This window comes from Berghia stephanieae, chromosome 1 (assembly GCF_034508935.2).
Source record: "Berghia stephanieae isolate SIO BIC M18660-M18661 chromosome 1, UCSD_Bste_1.3, whole genome shotgun sequence".
Lineage (NCBI taxonomy): Eukaryota > Metazoa > Mollusca > Gastropoda > Nudibranchia > Aeolidiidae > Berghia > Berghia stephanieae.
The window spans coordinates 89911719-89934218 of record NC_088360.1 but is presented as its reverse complement, the minus strand read 5'-3'; the positions used below and the strand labels follow the sequence as shown (position 1 = coordinate 89934218).

Genomic DNA, 22500 nt, shown 5'->3' with positions numbered 1-22500 from the left:
TTGTCTCATTCACAGACTAAAATTGCTACTTTGGCATCAATGCCCCATATTACCAACACCCCAAATGACTAACTATAACGCAAACGCACAAAATATACTGCTGTACATTGACAAAACACTTTTGTTACATTTTGACTAGATTTTATTTTCTTTAAATATCCATAGCGAGAGTCAAGTTTAAGAAATATTTATTGGTGCGTTCTGTCGATTTGCGCGACAGATCGATCGATCTGGCAGATTCGTGCTACGACTACCACTTTGTACTGTAACTGCTGCTTCTGCTGCTACTACTACTACTACTACTACTACTACTACTACTACTACTACTACTACTACTACTACTACCACTACTACTACTACTACTACTACTACTACTACTACTACTACTACTACTTCTACTACTACTACTACTACTACTACTACTACTACTACTACTACTACTACTACTACTACTACTACTATTATTATTATTATTATTATTTTATTTATTGCTGCTACTACTGCTACAACGACGATGACGACGACTACTACTACTACTACTACTACTACTACTACTACTACTACTACTACTACTACTACTACTACTACTACTACTACTACTTCTACTACTACTACTACTAATCGGTGCCATTTTAATCAATCGAGTAAAAACCTTCTGGCCATTTTTTTAAAAATGGTGTTTGTCGGAGTGTTGCAGTTTACAATCAGATTCACGCATGTACACAGTGAGCTGCTGCACTGCACCGGACAATGACACTGTACAAACTTTTAAAATCCTTCCCTTATGACGTTACATTCCTTACACTTGCTTAAGCGTGTAAGATAGATATAGACTCTATCCGTCTATCCTGTCATTTGTCACGATCTACCCCGTGGTGTATTGTGTCTGTTTTGCCATGCATGGCTGACCGTGTTATCTGGATTGGGCAATTATGAACCCTCCGTCATATCAGCCTGTGCCGTTTAAAGCCGCCGTTTTCACAACCGCTCGTAGAGCATGGTGGTTGTTGTGACCTTGCTTCCATGTCATGATTTTGTACCTGATATTTATATTTTTGGTAGAATATGGTTGATGTAAAAAAAATAAAGTGAGCAATTATATCGCGCAATATCCACTAAATGTGCTCGAAGCGCTTTACAAGGTGTCCCTGACCAACAGCAACCCGTAACATGTAGAACGAGACATGGCGCCCGTTAGGCGATCTTACAAATTACAGAGACAACACTGTTAACGGCCAGGTAGTGAGAGAATGTGAGTAAAGAGCCTTTTCCAAGGACTCAACTATGCGCCGAGCGAGGCTCGAACCCAAGACCTTCTGATCCGAAAGCGAGTGTCATCTCACAAGACCACATAGCCGCACATGTAACACTTGTTGAACGCTATTTTGTTATTGTTTCGTTTCGTTGGTTTTTTTTTTTTTTTTGGTATTGTTTTTTGTTTTGTTTTGTTTTTTGTTTTTTGTTTTGTTTGTATTGTTTTATTTAGTTTTGTTTTGTATTCATTTTACTTTTTAAATTTGTTAATTATATTTGTTAGAATTTTTTATTTGGGGGGGGGGGGTGTTTTCCATTTTTATTGTGTTTCTTTTTTCATTTTACATGTTTGTTTTGTTTTGTTGTTGTTTTTGCTATTGTTGTCGTTGTTTGGGAGGGGAGGGAGGTAGATCATCCACCGCACACATTTTGTATGTTCCTTCCAATTATTTGTTATTGCCCCGCCAGCCAATGAAAATTCCACTTTTACTAGCCATAGGGCAGTCTCCAACCACTGCCTGAAGAAAAAGGGCTACGTTTTCCAGTTTGCTGGATTTGAATGTTAGAATCCGATTTGTCCGAGACAAGACCGGAATAGTCGCGACCAAAAGCACACGTAGTGTAGATTGTAAAAAATAAATTGGTTGGTGAATGAGGTTTATAAATTTTCTTAGCTGAGGCTCATGCAAAATAGCAAAATTAAATGGTTCTGTTTAAATAGCATGTATTTAAGGTGTTGATTTGCAGACAATATATAAACCTGATTTATTGATGACACAATTGATTCTGCAAACTATTTTATAAATAATATCTTGGGAGTTTAGCTGGCCTTGCCAATGTCTCTTTTACATCAAGGATGACGTTGACCAACCCAAGCTTAACTGCACAATGTTTCAATTCAACTGATAATAAGACAGTGCAAATGATGGAGTTTTGTTTTCAGAGAACTGTGTAATGCGAAATTTGAATAGCCTATTATCCATATTTAATTGCTGAATTGGGTGTTTAAGGTGAATTAATTATTGTAATCCAGGACTTAATTTGCCTCACTATTGAGAACAAAATTATGTTTCTATTGTAGATTCGCTTTGTAATCATTGTACTTAATAACCTTTCTACGTGTTCGGTAACAACGCGATCCAGAAGAGCAAGGAAGATGGTCGAAAGACAAGAGCCAATAATCGAGCTTATGGCACACGATTCTCAACTGAAGATCATTTACTCTCTTATAAATTCTTTTTCTGCTCTCCATAGTCTTGCAGATTACCAAAAAGTATACCTGATTATGATTTGTCGAAGTAATGCTATCTAAATGTAAAATTATTTTAACACGATTCACAGAATGGTTTTGCCTTATCCAAATCTAACCAGACCAATCAATAATGAGACTTCAAACAGTTAAAAGCTCAGCACTCCTCACAACAATGTAAAAGTTTTGACTTCAAATTCTCAAGTCGTAGGGGGAAAATCCCGCTTTTGAACTTCTCTTCACAACATATTTTTTATAAAGTGCTGTCCTTTCAATTTCTCAAGTCTGAAGAAAGAAATTGTGTTTTTCCACCATAATTTGAACCCGAAAATTAAAATAAAATTCAAAGCTATGAAATTAGAATCGATCAAACTGCATTATTGAGCAGAATGAAGGCATGAACTTTAAGTTATGAAATTCGAGACTCTAATAATTCGATCAAATGACTATCTGATTCAACTCAATATAATATCCGGGTTTGTGATTTAACGCCGGCATTACTTTGTCATCGAATATCCAATAAAAATCAGATCGTTTCACGGAGTCTCGGGTAATTGAAAGTAGGTACTTAATTATTGTCAAAAGCTGAAAGGAGGAATTACTAGTACAAGAAATTTGTTTGACTTCGCCAAATACTGTCTTTATCTCTGTTTTGTTTGAGACGGCGCCATTCCTTAATTAATTTTCCAATCACCCATTTTGGCAGTCAAAGAGACCGATTTGATCCCCAATATACAGATCATTTTTGGTTGCCGTTGGATATTCTTTTTCTATTGTGTGTGTGTGTGTGTGTGTGTGTGTGTGTGTGTGTGTGTGTTGTTTTGTTTTGTCTTGTTTTAGTTTAGTTTTTTGAGAGGGGTGTTGTGTTTTATTTGTTCGGATAATTTTAAGTATTTGTTGTCTATTTTTTCTCTTATTTGTGCTCTTCTTTAACATCCTATTCCGTTTCCCTAGCTTCCTTTTAAAGTTGATTTGGATGACCTTTGAAGCAAACCGTCCGGACAACCATTAGAGTGAATGGTGCCTTGAAGGAGATGACGTTTCTCAACTTTTATAAATAAAATAAAATAAATAAAATAAAATTCCCTTTTTTCATCCCATAGGGGAAATTTGTGTCAAGGGTCTATTCCAATGGAAGACTGGAATAACCCAGGCAGTGCAGCCTTAGGGAGCAGTTCCAGCGATGCTTAATAGCCTAAAAAAGATAACTGCATTATATGAGGAATTTTACTTTAATGGAAGCCATCCATCCGTCAATGGGAAAAGACAGCATATTATCAAATACTCCCATTAACAACGTATCTACTGTATATACTTATACAAACACATTTAATGGGAGTTATTTCTCTTTGATTATCCACAGATATCGCTTTATCATTCTCTAACAATGTCGAGATGCCAAGAGTTGGCACACATAGAGATTAAAGCTCTGACTTCTTGACGTAACCATTGTACAGTTCCAAGTCTGAGGGATGGGGCTGTCTCGGAAACTAGGCAATGTGGCCACCCAGAGAAGCATGTTGACAGAGTACCTGTCGGTGGAGTACAAATGGAGCACCCAGTCATACACCATACAGGACATCATGGATAAATTCAAACTTCCTTGTGTGGTGCAATGTGCAACAGGTAAGGAGGTCTGCTATCAAAAATCGCGGTAGACTTGCTTTGATCTTCGGATAAAAGGGTTTGAACTCCTTCATGCTCACGGTGATGAGCCCACAGAAAATTGAGTTTTGAATACATTATCACGTCAGAATATCGAAGACTGACGTAAAGCTTGGTGTTTCCCTGGTGTGGAAAATGATACACCATCCTAGACAATTAACAAACAACTGATAAAAGGGCATGTGCAGTTTTCCACCCATCCATCCATATTGATAATACCCAACATGCATATCTGCCCGTTATGCAAATTTAATATCGAGTGCTATTAATTGTGGTGTGGCAGGGGGTGCTTTGGTGTCTCTTGGAAGAATATGCAGTTTATAATGTTGTTGGGAGGTCGTTACGTACATTGTCTGATTGTGCGCTGGAAGAGACTATTTTTGAAGATGTCAGTTCTTGTCTATGGATTGAGGAACTCGGTGTGATGATCTCTTGTGGAGTATCAAGATTGTTGCTGTAAAAGAAATAATGCATAGATTTCAATTTTGCGAGGAGCTGGGTTTGTCCCGACATTATTGATTAGATGTTCATAAAAATTGTATGTATGTTTTCTATCATTTTGACGCGTCTAGCTAGATATTGATTCTTTGCACACTGTAATTAATCAAACAAGAGCATCAAATTACTTTCATCAACAATATATTTCTTGCCCTGTTCTTTTGATCTCAAATATTCTCTTTACTCTTTATGTAAGTCTCGCATTGGAAGTTTGTTACCGTACACCGTAAAGCGTGCATACACAATACCTTTTTTATTGTTATTAAGTTCCTAATTTGCAAATTAGATTGTCATTATTATGGCACATAAACTCATCGGTCTGGGGAAAATTTATATTCTTTTTTCATATTCCCAAGTCATTTACCACAATATTGTTCTTCTCAGCAATCTTTTAGAAATGATCCTATATCGTTAGAAGTGATAAAAACTCTCGAAACGTTGAAATTTCGTCAATGTATTTATATCAAGCCGAACGTTTCTTTTTTTTATGTGATTGACAAAGCATCCCATTTACATATTCTAAAAAAAAATTAAAACGCCACAAAGCGACAAATCAAAATATTATCAATGCCTATGATTAACGCGTGATGTTGTAATATCGACCTGCTTCATTCCATATATCCAATCCACTAATATTGAGGAGCTGGCGGTTTAATGTCTAGTCTTGAAACAAAGACAAAGGATGATGAATGTGGTCAGTGACTAGATGAATAACAATTATAGCATAACGTATGTCCCCACGCTGTGCCCTTCGGTCATTCGGCTCGACTCATGTATAAATGATTACCTGGCTTAAGTCCATGACATAATTTCTAGTACTCAAAAAGTGTTTACAATCGACCTTCATACAATTAATTGGAAATTTGATGTTCTGTTTGGAATGAATTAAGTAGGATGCAATGCAGGGGTTCATACTATTAATTGGAAATTTGATGTTCTGTTGGGAATTAATTAAGTAGGATGCAGTGCAGGGGTTCATGATAAAATGATGGAAATGTGTTACATTAAAATTGCGATTTTAAACAATCTTTATTTTTCTTTTTACAGACCAGTGTTCAATTTCGTGGTCTAAGTTCCAATTCGACCTCCGATACCCTCTACTCCTGTACAGCCGACAAACCGTGAAGAAAGTGCAAGCCAGTAACTTGACCATGAGCACACTGGAAGAATTTGGCCCATCCGTCGTTATACCAGAGGACTACGAAGGTGAGTTAACGTCTTCTTCTTCTTCTTCTTCTTCTTCTTCTTCTTCTTCTTCTTCTTCTTCTTCTTATTATTATTATTATTATTATTATTATTATTATTATTTATTATTATTATTGTATTATTATTATTATTATTATTATATTATTATTATTATCATCATCATCATCATCATTATTATTATTATTATTATTATTATTATTATTATTATTATTATTATTATTATTATTTATTATTATACTATTATTATTATTATTATTATTATTATTATTATTATTATTATTATTATTATTATTACTATTATTATTATCTGTTCTTACGCAGGTCATGCGCTGTTATTGATTTGTGCAAGAAGACCGCTGCCTTCATAATCTTGACAGGAGCGGATGTGTTCTAGGCCACGTGGTGCTTTTTTCTCTGTCATATTTCACCATCTTTGGAATGCATGAACTGCATGCTGCTGATATTTTGCATATGCCGTTTATTTTTCAATTTTCAATGTTCAGAGGTGCTTAAAAGTTTTCAATCAATATTAAGAACAAAATAATCAAAGTCAGAAAATTATTGTTACATCTTTAGACAATAGAAATACTGGCATACCTTTTAGTAATACAGGCTCCATTGTAATTTAAGGGTCTATTTGAATTCTGATATTTCCATGAAAACACGCTTCACAAAAGCTGCCTATCTTCTCATTTTCATCTTAGAAACATTGGCAAAATAAGAAATGTTATCGATACTAATTCTACCACAAAAAAATTAGTAAATTCACTTGAGATGAGCCCACTTGTTTATTGCAATGCTATGCTTTTAGGCGTATGATATAGAATGCAGAAAGTTCAAAATAGAGTGGCTAGATTAATGATTACAGAGCACATCCGGCCCATGCTTAGGTCTCTTCGTTGGCTTTCTGGAACAAATTAGATATAGAAATCAAAGACTTTGGCAAACTTCTAACGCCTCTAAGCCCAATATGATGAGAAATAGTCTGCGGTAATCTAGTATCTCATTTAGAGGGTAGCATGCAATTGCACCGTCCAATTCATTCAGGTAATCTCCAATTGGATTAATCTAAATGCTCTTAACAATCTTTTCTTACTCTATTTGAAATTAATTTTCTTTTCTTTTACAGGATGGTTTGGCGCCACACCAAAGGGAGTCAATCAGACTAAGCGGCATACACGGATAGAAGGAATTGCCCATTCAAACACTCTTCGATTTCTGGTAACGACCAAATGTCCAGCTTACACAAGATCCTCCGGACTGGACGGCTCACTGGAATATGTTCCAAGGGATATCATTCCTGGCGAGATATTCAAAAGAGTGTGTATCATGGATGGAGATATAGACGATCCGGACACTCCAGATATCATTCAAATGTATGGTCCGTGTTTAGAGTGTTTGGATGAAAAGGACGATGATGTGGTGATTCCTCTATCGCGGCGAGCCATCGCCTACGAAATATCAGAATTCTACCCCGATTCTAACCACAAAGTGTTCAATGTAAAATCTATGATTTCAGCTGGAAATTCAAAACTGCCCCGAATTGTTTCACTTGTGCACGGGGAGCGACCAATTTTGGATTATGCATTCACTGGTCTGCTAAGGTGTTACACTGTATTTACAGAAGAAACTGTTCTAGCCGCTACTCTAGATGAAACAGCTCCTGTGTGTTTGGAACTGACCACTGATTCTACCGCCAGATTCAAATTGAGTTTGAACGAGGCGTCTATTAAAAGAACGTGTGAATATAACAACGCCTTTCAACTATGTAAGGCTTCAGGCGATTCGTTTTTAATGGGTCTTAAAGTGTCTTTCTCTGTTCAACCTGAGCCTGAAACTGACGAAAATATGTCTACGTACGAAATTCAAAGTACAGTCAGCGACATGCAGGAAGTTGAAGCTAACTCAGAATTTGAAATTGCGTGGAGCTCTGAGCAAAACACAAGTTCTTCCAAATCTAGCAACAAAATCAAAGCCATTGAGAAAGGCACTGCCAGTATGACAGATAACTTCACACTTGTAAGCAACGATTCAAGTAAGCTACCAATGAATAAAATTGAAGTGAAAAGCGAGAGTCGGCATGGGCATTCTGTGCCAGACTTGGCGTTTGAGGACGACTCTAACCCCCCTGTTGATTTTACAGAGAAGGAAATTGCTGATTTGATGGTTCGTAAAGGAATGATTCAGGGTCTTGGGACGTCATCCTCTTCGGATTTGAATTTAATAGAAGAAATCGAAACACTCCGAAAGAGTAAAGTGAAACAAAATCCTATTTATTACTGTAACGAACCCGAGTTAGAAATGAACAGAGATCAAGGTTCAGGTCCCGAACAAGTTTATTCTGAAATTGATGACTTGGCTGTAAATGATGAAACTGATAACGAAAATTGTGATATTGTTGAACTTTCACTGGACGAGTCCGAGTTTGGAGAAGCGGTTTACACACGAGCTAATGAATACCACGGTGATAGTGAAGATGAGGATTCAGGAGAGGAACCAATCGACGAGGTTACTAATGGTGCTGATGAAGAAGATTCTTTTTCTGACGATTACGTGGTTGTTGAGGAAATTAAAGAACTATCTATTGATGTGCCAGACATAGATAAAGATGGAAATTCAAGCCATAACGAGGCAGTGATAAAACCAAATGAGAAAGATGTAGATACAATGATAGAAACGTGTGAATTAGAGGTGGATGCGGTAGGGAAAGCGGATGAATTAGATGAATACGCAGTGATAAAAGAGGATGCCTTAGATGTAGACCCAGAGATAAAATCCGATGAGTTGGATGTAAAATCGGTGATAAAATCTGACAAAGCAAACGTTCAGACAGTTCGACATGCTGCGAGTAGTGATATTCCTCAGGCCTCTGGTAGTGTGGAATTTCTTCATGGATTAAATGTTATGAATAAATCCACGTCTTCTGATATGATGAATAAGAAAAAGTGGTGGAGCTCGAAAAGGAAAGGAGAGGGAGGTTCAATACTCAACAAATTTAAATCAGAATCGAACATATCTAAAATATTTGGCAGGTTGAAAGGAAGTGACGATGAAGATTCAATCTCATCGTCCAAAACGAAACTTCTTCAGCTCAAACCATCAGTGAAGTCTTCCCCCAAAAGTGCCACACAAAATGGGATAAAAAATGAAGATGATGAAAATCTTCGTGTAATTGAATGCTAAGGGCTGGATAAACGAACAATCTGTACTGCTGTCCACTTACAAAAGATTTTTTTTTAATTTTGGCAGAAATGTTTTTAATTCAAATAACAATCTATTAAAATGACCGTAATCTTGGCAAAAAGTCTCAAATTCTTCGGAGTGTCAGGTTATATTTTTTTTTGAAAAGTTGGTGTCATCTTAATTGATCGATAGTTGAAGTTAGATTGATCTAATCGAAGTAAAAAATATGTCTTTGCCAGTGTATGAAATGTAGCTAAATACTCTTCCAAAGAGTCAAACAAGATAATTATCGAGTTGACAAAGGCAAATTGTGTGAACACGTTGGGTCTCAACATAAAACAATGACGCTTGAAGATAAAAATAGTAGTTAAGTGATGGGAGTTGTGTGTAAGCATCGTTTTAATCAGCAAAAACACGCATTGTCAGATGATTTGACGTCGGTGGCTTAGCGGTAAGGTTTCTCGTCTTGTAGCAATGTCAAGCGATGTTGAGCGTAGTCAATGACATATTTGATAATGATCGCACAACTCTATCTTGTGTGTTGTGCCCCAGGGAAGGCACTTAAACCACATTAATCCCACTGACTTAGGTGTAATGAGTATCTGGCTCTAAGCAGTTGCGTTAATTGCAAGAGAGTTGATATAAAACGAAAGCTTGTCAGGCAGAACTGTATGACATGGAAGTTTTGTTCCATTGTATTATAGTAGTATTGCCTGCATGCGGAATAAATAAAACACTGCAAACATGAAATTATTTTATGAAAATATGCATTCAACTTTATAAATAACGCATTGTGCCAATCTGGTATCATGACGGAATGAGCCAGATGAGGAAAATTCGTTTGCAAGTGAAAATGGTCAAAATTAATTGTTTAAAAATGTATTCCTTTTTTGTTGTGATTTTAAGGAATAAATGCATTCGCTCGTCTAAATGGAACCATTTATTTATTTAACTCAAAATCATGTTTATGGCAATGTCGATCCCGTCCTAATACCGAATCCAGAGGGAATAGTAACATATTTGTTGTTGTTTTTAGAGGCTAAATATTCGTCTGTCTCTCTATGTATTTCCCTGCCATATTATGTTCCTTCTTGTCTACTGGTCACTGGTCACTTTACACGCTATATTCCTATATCTTATCTCATCTTCTAAAAGGCTAGCTAGGATAATTCAGTGCCATAATGATATGATATTGAAACAATCTTAAAACATTACATTTGATTCTTAATGAATTCAATTTTTTGTCGACCAATTCTTTAAATTTCGCGGTCCCTGATTTTAGAGTATTTGCCAAGATAGCCATTTTAATCGATCAATATTTGAAGGGCGAGATTTCTGGCCAAAATCTTTAATACGTTTTTATTGGGATTTTTTTTTCAGAGTAAGGCAGCATAGCGTTAAATAACTAGCTACAGCTACTAAACTTTGGTAAGAACAATAACATAAGTAAGTGTTGGTAATATCAAATAAGAATATTAAAAAATATACAACAGGACAGTGACCTTTGCATACATACATTTTGCAGGAAGCGCTGAAACAGAGAATGAATTGGATGAAACGCCCACTATTCATTCGTTTTGAGACAGTGTAGCAGGTGTTCAAATTTGTTTTTATCATTTTGGTCTTGATGCTGTACTACCGATATTTAGTTTAAAGACCAACTGCGATAGAAAATCTGCAAATATGTAATATTGGTTAGTGGTAGCTTCAGTATAACATGGACATGAATGGTATAAATGTTTTGGGGTTTACCCTCCTTAGTCAACAAATTGAAAAAACGACGAACATTTCATTTATTTATTTGAGTTGAATTAGACATTCACTGACGGAAAATTGATTGATTGGTCGGGAAAAAGCGATTGATAAAGATAAAAGACAATTTTAACATTTAATCATCCCGTGTATTAGTTTAATATAGGGAGAATCCAAACCGTCCGTGTCAAGCGTATTTTACTGCTACAATATATCTTTACTGAAACACAAATACCACTCAGGAATAAAACAAACTTTTTGAACTCTAAAATTGGCATAAATCCTTTGAAGCTCGGAGAAATATTTCTGGTTTTCCACGGGATTCAAACCTAAGACTTCTCAATCCGATTTTATAGATATTCAGCAATACCTATCGCTTTGTTTTGTTGGTTTGCAATACTGATAATATAGCGCTGGTTAGCTTAGGAAGGGGAGCCTGGAAATACACAACTCCTCTCCGGGACTCGATGATGAAAAACCGGTATCTAAATCCAACCCCCCTCGCCCCAATAAAAATGTATCTTTAGGTTCTACCACAAGGGATAACTGGAATATCCCAGGCGTCAGCCGCAGTACAATGCCGCAAACGTAGTTTGCATAAGGCTACACAGCGCGGTGGGGAGTCGAAGTCTGTACCTTTTTGGTACGAAGCAAAGGCCATGCCGCTGTGTTTCGCTGCCCCGTTGTTCCTGGATTAAACATTCTGCATCAGAGAGTTAAATGAAAATAAATTTAACGTATGACGTTATCCATTTTTGAAAAGCCGATGGTACAAATTTGATTTTCAAGAATTAAAGCAATTGGATTCCTTGAAAATAGCTTGTGCAATTTTTTTTTTACGTTTGATATGATGATTATGATGGAAAATATATGGGAGTATAAAATTTACATCAGTTTTCTCTTTCAAAGATTTTCTGTATTTTAGTCCTTAATCTTATCTAACTGTTCGCCAATGTGTTAACTAAGTAGTTTCCTTCTAAAACCGTAACTCAATGTGGAGATCATTTCACGATTTATTGGCTTACAATACTTTCAGCTCGTTCGTTGTGCCATTGTTTGTCTCTTCGTAAAAACTGTAAGACAATATGTAAAATTTATCGATTTTTACCCAGCATTGCGGGTATTCCATGTTAAATTCCTTATAATTTGGGGACCAATTCTCTTTCGTTTATGTTAAGTATTTTACCCGTATGTTTGTATATAGCTAGTTATGTATCCATGCATGTATGTATGTATGTATGTATGTATTTATGTATGTATGTATGTATGTATGTATGTATGTATGTATATATTTATGTATATGTATGTATTATGTATGTATGTATGTATGTATGTATGTATGTATGTATGTATGTATGTATGTATGTATGTATGTTGTATGTATGTATGTATGTATGTATGTATGTATGTATGTATGTATGTATGTATGTATGTATGTATGTATGTATGTATGTATGTATGTATGTATGTATGTATGTATGTATGTATTTATGTATGTATGTATGATTTTTGTGTTACTAATGTATGTATGTAGTATGTATGTATGTATGTATGTATGTATGTATGTATGTATGTATGTATGTATGTATGTATGTAGTATGTATGTATGTATGTATGTATGTATGTATGTATGTATGTATGTATGTATGTATGTATGTATGTATGTATGTATGTATGTATGTATGTATGTATATGTGTATAAATGTATGTATGTATGTATGTTTGTATGTATGTATGTGTATGTATGCATATTTGCATGCATGCTCTAAATTTCTTATTGTCCTGTTTGTCGTATACCATATTCTATTTCCTAAGCCCTAACCTAACAGTCTCGCAAGCGCCACAGTGTTTTTAAAATCTAACGAAACTAAAATTGTTTTAAACTGAAAAAGGGTATTCCTCTTTAAGTTTTAATATGCAATGTATTAGGCTAAATATCAAGGGAAGTAACCGCAAAATTTTGTTAACGAGAAATATTGAATTTTTGTCTCCTCCGCAAACTTTGTAGAAAAACAAGCAGGTACCGAGTCGATCAGACATAGTTTACAATCTATTAGGAATTAGATGGTTCATGATTAAGACATCATGTAAAAAAAAAGAAGAAGAAAGCACTGGAACATGTCAGCACCATAGGCATTTTTTACAATTCCTAAACGATGTTTTACAACAACCCTTTAAAAAGCAAATCCACTTCTTTTAAGATTTAAGATTTTCAAATGCATAGCTTATTGTCTTTTTCAAAACAGAAAAAGAATAATTCGTGACATCATAAAACAAAAACACTATTGTTCTCCATATGTCATTTGTGAAGAAAATACACAGCCTTGACCCTCTAATGTCCGCTATATCAAAAACTAGAGAGAGAATTTTCGCTTTAATATGTATAGCAGGGATTAATAATGAAGACAATGCCGGGCTCAGACCTCCCTCCCTTTTCTAAATTAAACTCACTTAAGCACCATCTTACTTACATCTACGGAATAAATTAGGGGACAGTCCCGTTTGGATTCTAAAATGGTATAGTTCATTAAAAACCAAAAACAAACGTCAAATAAAAGGGTAGCGAGCGATGTGCACTTATTTAGAAGGCATTTTTTATAGTTGCATGTCGCGCAACAGAAGCCGGGACAAACAATGGTTTCTCTAAAGACTTATTTTTCAGATTGTTTTATGTGTTGGAGGTTATTATAAATCTTTCAATATGACGAAACATTGTTATAAGAAAGAGGGTTTTGTAGTGTCTTGTATAATTCTACCATGGGGACTATTCTTTCAAAGATGCGAATTTATGTTTTTTTCCACAATTTGTGTTGAGGAAACTTATTCTAATTTATTGTCCTTAACTGTTTAGTTTGGTTAGCTTTGTTACTCATTGCTAATCAATGATTTGTCGAATGCAATGCCTTCCTAGCTTTATTCAGATTGATACTCTCCTTGTCACCAAGCAACAGCAACATAGGACAACAGACAGACAACAATTCTTCCTGGCATCAGTACTTAACATGCTATTTATTGTACTCTACTGTGTTTTATATGATATTCGTTTTGAATTGTTTTGAGTACTTTTCATTATTTTTTAAATTTCTTGTGTGCTTGTGCGCGCAGGCGTGTTTAATTATGTATTAATGTAAATTTAAGAAAATGATGGAAAGTTCCAAAAGATGTCATAATTTTAAAAACTTATATTACTTGCAGCATTCTACTGTTTTGGGAATTATTTTATTGATGTCGTCGTCGACGTATTCGTCGTTGTTGTTGTTTGTTTGTTTGTATGTTTGTTGTTTTTTTGTTTTTTTTTTGTTTTTTATGATGATGATGATGACGATGATGATGATGTCCATGATATTGACGACGACGACGACGACGACGATGACGACGACGACGATGATGATGATGATGATGATGATGATGATGATGATGATGATGATGATGATGATGACGATGACGATGACGATGATAACTTTAGCACATAATAATTCTAAAGGGTTGGTGACAAAATATGAATTGTTTATTTTCATAATAAAACATGAATAGTGTGTAATTAAAGTGAAAATAATATAATGATCATAAATCAAGACATAGACGTGACAGGTACATCCCAAAAATAAATTCAAAGTCATCTTATAAAAAGAGAGAGAAAATCAAATTTGAAGTAATACACCACTCTTTACTTTCCTCTTGAACAGAACATGTTTAAAATCGTCAATAAAGCGTGATAACCGAAAGCAGTTAGGGGCTTATTTTAAGAATAAGAATGTGCCCAATTGTCAATCTGCTAATATCGGAAAATCGATTTCTTAAAAAAAAACTTCTTGTTCTGTGTCACATAATTCTACCTGCCTACCAATCATTACAGGTCAATAGAAAGTTGCAAATTCTAAAATGTTTCTCAAAGAATTAAGAAGTGTCCCAATTTAACTATATTCAGTATTCTTTTAAATGCTGGGCAGGAGTTTGTGAGTTAGCCAAACGTTTCCCTTACCCAATTACCCGCAGTCAATTAGAATACTATCTGAAAAACAAAGAAGGGATTAATTTTCAAAAACTGTTCGCAACGTCAGGCTCGAAAGAGTGTTTCAAATAAGAAAAAAAATTGAAACTCTCAAATGCATAAAGATGGACATGTCAAATGAATGCTATAGGAAAAATTATACTCCCAATCTTGACTATGACACTTATTTGTGTATCAGATATCTAATCATTTGAAATATTGATTATATACTCAAAACTGTCAAATTAACAACGGATGTTGTTTATATAACTTGTTTTAAAACTGTATCTATGCATGAAAATTTCACAGAGAATTTAAAGGTCTTTAAAGCTTATTAGCTCTTAAACGATACGATACAATACCGAAAAAATTGACAAAAGTTTTGTAGATATTCATATAATGCAGCTGAAGAGAAACTAGGTAGCTAGCATCGGTGTAAGATAGAGATATGAACAAATGTGTATGAAAGGTGCCAGACAAAGCAAGACAGAAAATTACAAGGAAAAAAAAGCATCTCAAAAGATCAGTCTACCTCGATTGGGGTCGACTGATCTTTTGGGATGGTATGTCTCTTGTATTTTTCTTTCTTGCTTTGTCTGGCACCTTTCATACACATTTAAATTTGTTAAGATATTTATAATGCACATGTGTATTGTTTCAAATCAATCTTTCAATCTTTATTCTGATACAGAACAAACACAAAATTGATAAAAAACGATTTTGCAAAAGAGGATAACAATTTTATGGGATGTACCACGTATTTAGAAATTCATTTTATTTAAAACATAATAGAAAGCTATTCAGTTGAAATGGAAATGATCCAAGTTTTTTGGTAATGCTAAATTTACAGAACAAATATTTCAATGAAAAATAATATATTCATACCATGTGCCTTTCAGTAATTTCGTCCCTCTAATTTACATTATAGACCATGTTGAAAACGGACTGGATGTTCTAAAATGAGTAAAAGTCGGAGAATGTTACTCTTATCAGATCCAACTACTTTAGATTTTTTAAATAGTCGTGAGGCCAAAAACTGAACCGTTTTCGTGGAGGGGGGGGGGGGGGGGTATTGTAGAACTTAAAACTTACTTTTTTGCTTACATACCTATTTTTCCATTAGGAGGAATCATAATGATTAAGACCTTTTTTTAAATTATTTTTTTCATTGAATTAAATATTCTTATTAGTGACCCATCGAATCAATCTGGTATCATGTCGGAATGAACAAGATAAATAAAATTTGAGTTAAAAGTCAAAATGATCCAAACTGAAATTTTAGTTTTTCTTTCTTTAAGAAACGGCATTCTTCCTCCTCAATAAAACACCTAAATTTAATCCAGTCTCACCTTTAAGCAAAAAATTCAATTATTTGCATTTAAATTACCCCGGCATATTACGATCTCGTAGCCATGGGTCACATATAGTTTTATTGCAGGAGTCATTAACATTTAGTAAAGTAGGCAAGTTTATTTTAATTTTATTTTGAATTTATAACAAAGATATAGCAGAGAGAATGTTATGATTTAATCACTATGAAATGTTACATACTCTATGTTTACTTACTGTCCTGCCAAAAACACAATCAAATAACAATTTATCATAAAGCACGTTACAGGGCACAAAGGCAAGTAAAAAGGTTTTTCATAATGGGCTTACAATGGGTATGGTTAAAATACCACTAAAATAATTATTGTCAAAATTAATGCACATGTAACAAAATTGGTTCGAAAACAAGAATTGAAACGTTTCAGGCGCATGATGTTGAGGATAATTGCTAAATATGACCCCAAATTAAGACGTATTACACCACTTGACTCAGGTATGAATGAAGATCTATGTCGAATATTGTTAGAGTGCCTATACAAAAAGAACGCCTAACTGGCGGCTTTACAGTGTACGAAAATGGAATTTGTATTTCATGCAGTTTGCTGGACTAATAAAAGAAACATTTTGAGGCCCATTGAACATGCTGAAAGAATAAACACCTAGTGGAAGGGAACATAACCACGCCCCTCGGACAGTCGGCCGAATGTAGTCAATGACAGTTAGTGGTGAGCGTCTAAGTAAAATACTCACTAGATTTACACGCCTGATCAATCGTACCGTCACATAATACATGTATTATCTGTTTATAGCCTGATTGAGCGAATCTAATGAGAACGTATCACACACCTAGCGGTCAAAAAACAATAACAAAGAGCAGAGTAATGTCACCTTCCTTCATTCTATTGTTTGTAAATAACCAGCTTTATTTGTCCGAGCGGACTTGATGGTGTGTCACAAATCCTGCGTTTTGACAAAAATATACTGGTTAATTAAAACACTCTTATAAATGCGCTACATTTGTATTCATTTTTTGTTGCGGGTGTTTTGTCCGCGGGAAAGGAACGTGGTTGATAAAATACATTAGCAAGACGGTGCACCATTTGTGTTCAAGGAAAATATTCCATTCGTGTTGTAGTCTATGTCATATCCAAAACGACACTTGTCCTTGAAAAAGACGCACTTGTCGCATGTCTCACTGTAGGCTTCTTCCTTGGAGCAGCATTTGTTGGCTGTCAAACTACACTTGTTGATGGAGTCGATAAAAAGGACGGTGGCACGCGTATGGGAACATTTGTTGAAACCTGAGTGAGAATATGTTCGATTTTAGAATGGTTGTAAAAAGTGTGTTCAATGTTCACCTTAATGCGTGGACTGAGTGGCTCAATTGATCGATCTCATTAGAATATTGGATTCATTAACGGAAAAGGCCTTCACCTGTGTCCATTAGTTAGTGTGCTGAATATCGTAAAATTGAGTGACCCCATATTTTTTTTAACTACATGGTTAGTGTCACACGGGCTATCGCATGCTACGAGTCAATACAAAGTTACACATACCAAACAAAAGAAAAGAAGCCACTCTGTTTTAAGACTTTCAGAACACTAACTGATGGGCACGAATGTGTAGATTAATCTGACGTTAATATTACCTGTTATAAGCAATAACCATGGTTCCATTCCTCGATACAAATATAATCTATAATCAAGTCTCCATTTCTATATACAGGTATGGAAATAAAACAGATCTGACTGTGTAATATACGATAGAACAGCATCTAATATGAAAAGAAGCGATGAATGCTATTGTCTTATCACAGAAACCGGAGAAAACTTTTAACTACAAACTCTAGAGGACTTTTTTCAAATCTTTTCATAAAGGCCTTCTCCCACTTCTGAGCTTATCCTACCATCGTACAAATGATTACTCCTTTAAACAAAGAATTTTATAAAGATAGCACTATTTACCTATTCCTCCAAAGATCATGTCACGCAAGATAGCCATGACAGTAGTGGAGCATCCGGGCTGGTCTTGACCTCCATTGGGAAAGAAATCTATGGTGCCCATAATCCTTTTGCTTCCGAAGCCTGGGAAAGCAATATATATGTATATATGTAACCAACAAAATTATTTATGGGATTATTTATCATTGTATTAATCGAGAGTGTTATTTTTTAATTATTTGTGTTGGGGTGTATGGAGGGGGGGGGGGGGGTCCAATCCAACCACGAGACCGTAACACTGTGTGTTAATAAATTTGAAAACAATCACATGTAGGAATAATGCATGCATCCACATCATCGTTTTAAACGCAGCCAACTCGATGACTTCCTCAAAATATACCTTCCACAACCCTTGCATATCAGCAAAGGACAACGAACAAAACACATAAAATCCATTTCCACGATGACAATAGATCGACAATCTGGAACTCAACTGGACACTTAATCAACAAGTATAATTATATCTATAGCCTAATCATTACTAACCAATATTTTTTGATCCATCTGTGTGTATTACGTCAACAATCTGTGCGTCCGTTGGATCCAGTCTTACTTCCGGTGGCGTCCCATCGTACAAACGTCCTGAAGGATCCATGGCTGATAGAGAAATGTAGCAATGAACAGAGAACGATAAAATCCCATTATTAGCCAATTATAAAAATTGAATAGATTCATCTTCAAAATGAACTTTAAAGAATTACCTCAAGCTCAACGATTTAAAAGATTATTCAGCCTTATGTAACCAAATGTCCATTACGGTACACAACCCCCAACACGTGACAGGCACGTCATCTATAGTAGCCCTCGTAATACATTCGCCATTGCTATTAACTCACTCAATCCTATAGATTTTTGCCACTTTTCAAAATTGGAAAAAAATGTATTAAAAATGAGCATGTACATAGACAGTTTTATTCAACTATCATTAACACGTAAAAACTAAAAACATTAGCTTTGATGCTACGTCTATAACTTGTCTCAGAAAATGTAATAAATAGCCATGGGGTAAAATTAACCCGGGCCAACCACGGATAGAGTCGGTGTTAGAGTTGAGTGAGTTAAAGTTGAGTACTCATTTATATCAAACCTACAGAGATGGTTGAGTTAATTGTTTTTAACAAAGTAAACAACGCTTAGCCCTACGCATGCGGTGTTTTACTCATTGTCATCAATAGGGCGGAGAAGATGTGACGTCACGCCTTCACGTCCAGTTCCAAACTCCTTGGAAGTGTGTATGTAATCAGTCCTATTGAAATCTAATTATAAATAGGTTACATATTGAATCATAAGGTGAAATAACTATTTTAGTACTAGGGTTTATAGGCAGATTATTAAGATTACGGGACGTACAAGAGATGGATTGTCTTTATTGACGACCAGTATAAATTTAGACTAGAAAATAAGTTGCTATCGCTCTGAAACCATAAGATCAATTACAAAAGTCCTCGGTAAGAGTGATTTACACTTCCAATGAGATTGGAACCAAGTTTTGTTTTGTTTTGTTTTGTTTTGGCATCACACGTTTGTTCCCTGTTACCCCTCCGACAATTCCCATTCGTTGCTCGACTCTCACAAGAGTAAAAACTGTGCATGCTTCACCATCGACACAACATACAATAATGCATAATAAACTATAACCAAATTAACTACAATAAAATCCAAACTAGTTGTATCTTCACCCTAACCGTCCGTGATTTCTTAAAGAAATTGAATGAAAAGATTATGCACGATACCACAAGTAATTTATCGATACGGCCTAGTTGATTGGTGATAAGCTATAATATTTATTGAACAGTTGAACTCAAATAAAAAAGCAATGATGAGATCACTGTAACACTCCTCTTTCTCAATCCGTTTCTTTTGTTTGTGTGCTTGTTTTTTACCGTTTTTACTAGAGGTGGTGGTGGTGGTGGGGGGGGGGGGTTATTGCTTTCATATTGCATATTTCTGACACCGAACTAATGGCATCGCAAAATTCTATTTTCGTGGAGATTATGGATTTTTTGGCTAAAAGAAAGAGTCAAAAAATAAAAAAGAACTACAATATGACTCAATAACCAACAAAAAAACATATAAAAGCAGTAATAAATGAAGTCAGTGTGACTGTCCTGTTGATGCATGTGCATAAATAGAAACCAAGTAAATATAACTGAACCCGACATTAAAATGTGATCATCTACTGCATGCATTGATTTACTTGCATGGCAGGATTCTCCTCTAAAAGATATTAGGACAATTCACTAAAACAATTCAATTCTCACCAGTAATCCGCTTGAGTCCAGGCAGTCTAGCCCCAACGTGGCCACATATGTGACACCCAAGACTGTTGCCGATCACATGGAACAGCTCAAGATTTGCCCCCAAATTCTCAACAAGTTGCTGAAGTAAAAGACATGGAGGGTATACATTATTTATTATACAGTAATTATCATCAAGAGGAAATTAAGATTTTTTTTCTCTTGTTTTGTTCTGTTATTTCTTTTGTGCATTTGTCCGTTGTTTTGTTTGTTTTTTTTTTTTGTTTTTTTTTTTTGTTTGTATTTTGGGTTTTTTTTTTTGTTTCCTGATGTTTGTTTGTTTTGGGTTTTTTGTGTGTTATTTCTGTTATTATTTAAGTGTATGTGTGTGTGTGTGTGTGAGAGAGAGAGAGAGAGAGAGAGAGAGAGAGAGAGAAAGAGAGAGAGAGAGAGTGACTTGTTAGAAAATAGTTGTAAAAAAGCTTTTATACCACTAACCAACGAATTAAGTCTCCCCTATTCTATAAGATTTCACATTCTAGAAAGCGCATTGAGCATGGAAATTTTTTTACCCGCTGCGATTAGGAATTACCAAATGTCACTCATTTATTGAACACGCGGATTAACATTATTGTTATGAAGCTCAAACGCTTCTTTTGCTATTATTAACATTATCATTTCTGACATCTTTAATTAATAAGTGAGAACGTAAATAGCGAGTGTGGGAATGAACGACGTGAATATCCTCTACGGCACTGAATGCCATCTAGTTCATGACACATTGTTACTGGTGTATAATCATGTACCCTGCTAAAAACGTAATCTTTTACCTTGCTCCGTGTGAAACACAATTTAATTTCCTGTTTTGGATTAATATGTTAATATATCTGATCTTATCTTATAAGTAAATGGTCATAATATTCTATTTATTTGAAAGGTCCAAGCGAACTGGTCGTGTTTCCGCCACACTATAGACACCAAAATATAATACAATTTGTGACCTACCTGTATAAAGTGAGCAACCATGGCACCGACAACTCTCCCGTTAGATATTCCTTGCATGTAACGGATAACTATGGCCCCTCCAGTCCAGTCAACTAAGATTATATTCATGGACTCCTGGGAGAAAAAGAGATGGTTGCAAATATAAAGTGAGATGGTCAACAAACGCATTTTTGTATGCACAACTGAAAATAATTAATTAAATCCCATTTAAGATATTAATAACGATTAATAATAAAAGTTGTATCACTTCAAAGCCATTTCTTTCACAGAATGTTTACCAAAAACCCGCAAAATTCTGGCCCTGGCATAGCCTCTTTGGGTAATGCACTTCAAACCCATAACTCTATTTATATCGGGTGTTAATAATTACCTGGCTGTGTGCAATGATTGTTATTGCATTAGTGATTTTAAAATAAGGACGCCTGAGCAGCGATTTGCAAGTAATGAAATGGAAGTTAAATTTGGAATTGCCTTTAATTCATTTAACGTAATATATTTTACCTTCTTTTTGAGTTCAGTGATAAGTCTTGGAATCCATATCTTTGATAATTTCTCATTCCATCCAGGGATGATCACACATGTCTTCAAGTCTGGTCGGAATCTAGGTGCCATTGTCTATAAGCCGTAAGTATGGAAGGAAAAAGACATCATAATATAACCTGCTTTCATCAAAACTAGTCTACACCGTGTATATATATATTTATATATATATATATATATATATATATATATATATATATATATATATATGTGTGTGTGTGTGTGTGTGTGTGTGTGTGTGTGTGTTTAAATTGCGATTTAGACCTATCGCATTCACATTCTCGGTATACACCAGTCCGACGTGGCTTGTTAATATCAATTTAACATATTTTATCATTTAAATCACACAAAAGTGTTGTTTAAACGAAAACAATGGGCTTTTTGTCGTCATGAAGTCAGTGTAATAAATGATATTTATCCCCATGCTGCATTCTGACATAAAACTCACCAACTATACAGGCAATGCAATGAATAACAATCTGGCAACTCTTAATAAGTGTACAGAGTTTATAGTATAATGGAGAAAAAAAACACCATCATCATTGTCATGATCATCATCATCATCATCATCATCATCATCATTATCATCTT

At 35.0% G+C, this 22500-nt stretch overlaps 2 protein-coding genes across 5 annotated transcripts in view; one reads left to right on the top strand and one right to left on the bottom strand.

Moving 5' to 3' along the window:
* The window catches only part of LOC144961062 (uncharacterized), a 26035-nt gene extending 12029 nt beyond the window's left edge, over positions 1-14006 (top strand). The window contains exons 2-5 of one of the 3 annotated variants that reach the window (XR_013643049.1): positions 3867-4129; positions 5714-5872; positions 7002-12275; positions 12342-14006. Coding sequence is in view for 1 of the 3 variants with exons in the window: in XM_078894390.1 (XP_078750516.1) it covers positions 3976-4129; positions 5714-5872; positions 7002-9055 (2367 nt within the window). In the remaining 2 variants the exon portion in view is untranslated. Of the gene's footprint in view, positions 1-3866; positions 4130-5713; positions 5873-7001 lie in introns of all 3 variants that reach the window. The other 2 variants (XR_013643051.1, XM_078894390.1) reach the window with 2 other exon arrangements.
* A 143-nt stretch (positions 14007-14149) lies between these two features.
* LOC144961082 (pancreatic triacylglycerol lipase-like) overlaps positions 14150-22500 on the bottom strand; it is a 10772-nt gene continuing 2421 nt past the window's right edge. For both annotated transcript variants that reach the window (XM_078894401.1, XM_078894407.1), the window contains exons 3-8: positions 21871-21984; positions 21370-21483; positions 20389-20506; positions 18614-18724; positions 18092-18211; positions 14150-17428 (exon numbers count right to left, since the gene is read on the bottom strand). In XM_078894401.1, coding sequence (XP_078750527.1) covers positions 17208-17428; positions 18092-18211; positions 18614-18724; positions 20389-20506; positions 21370-21483; positions 21871-21984 — 798 coding nt within the window. In that variant the 3' untranslated portion in view covers positions 14150-17207. The remainder of the gene's footprint in view (positions 17429-18091; positions 18212-18613; positions 18725-20388; positions 20507-21369; positions 21484-21870; positions 21985-22500) is intronic.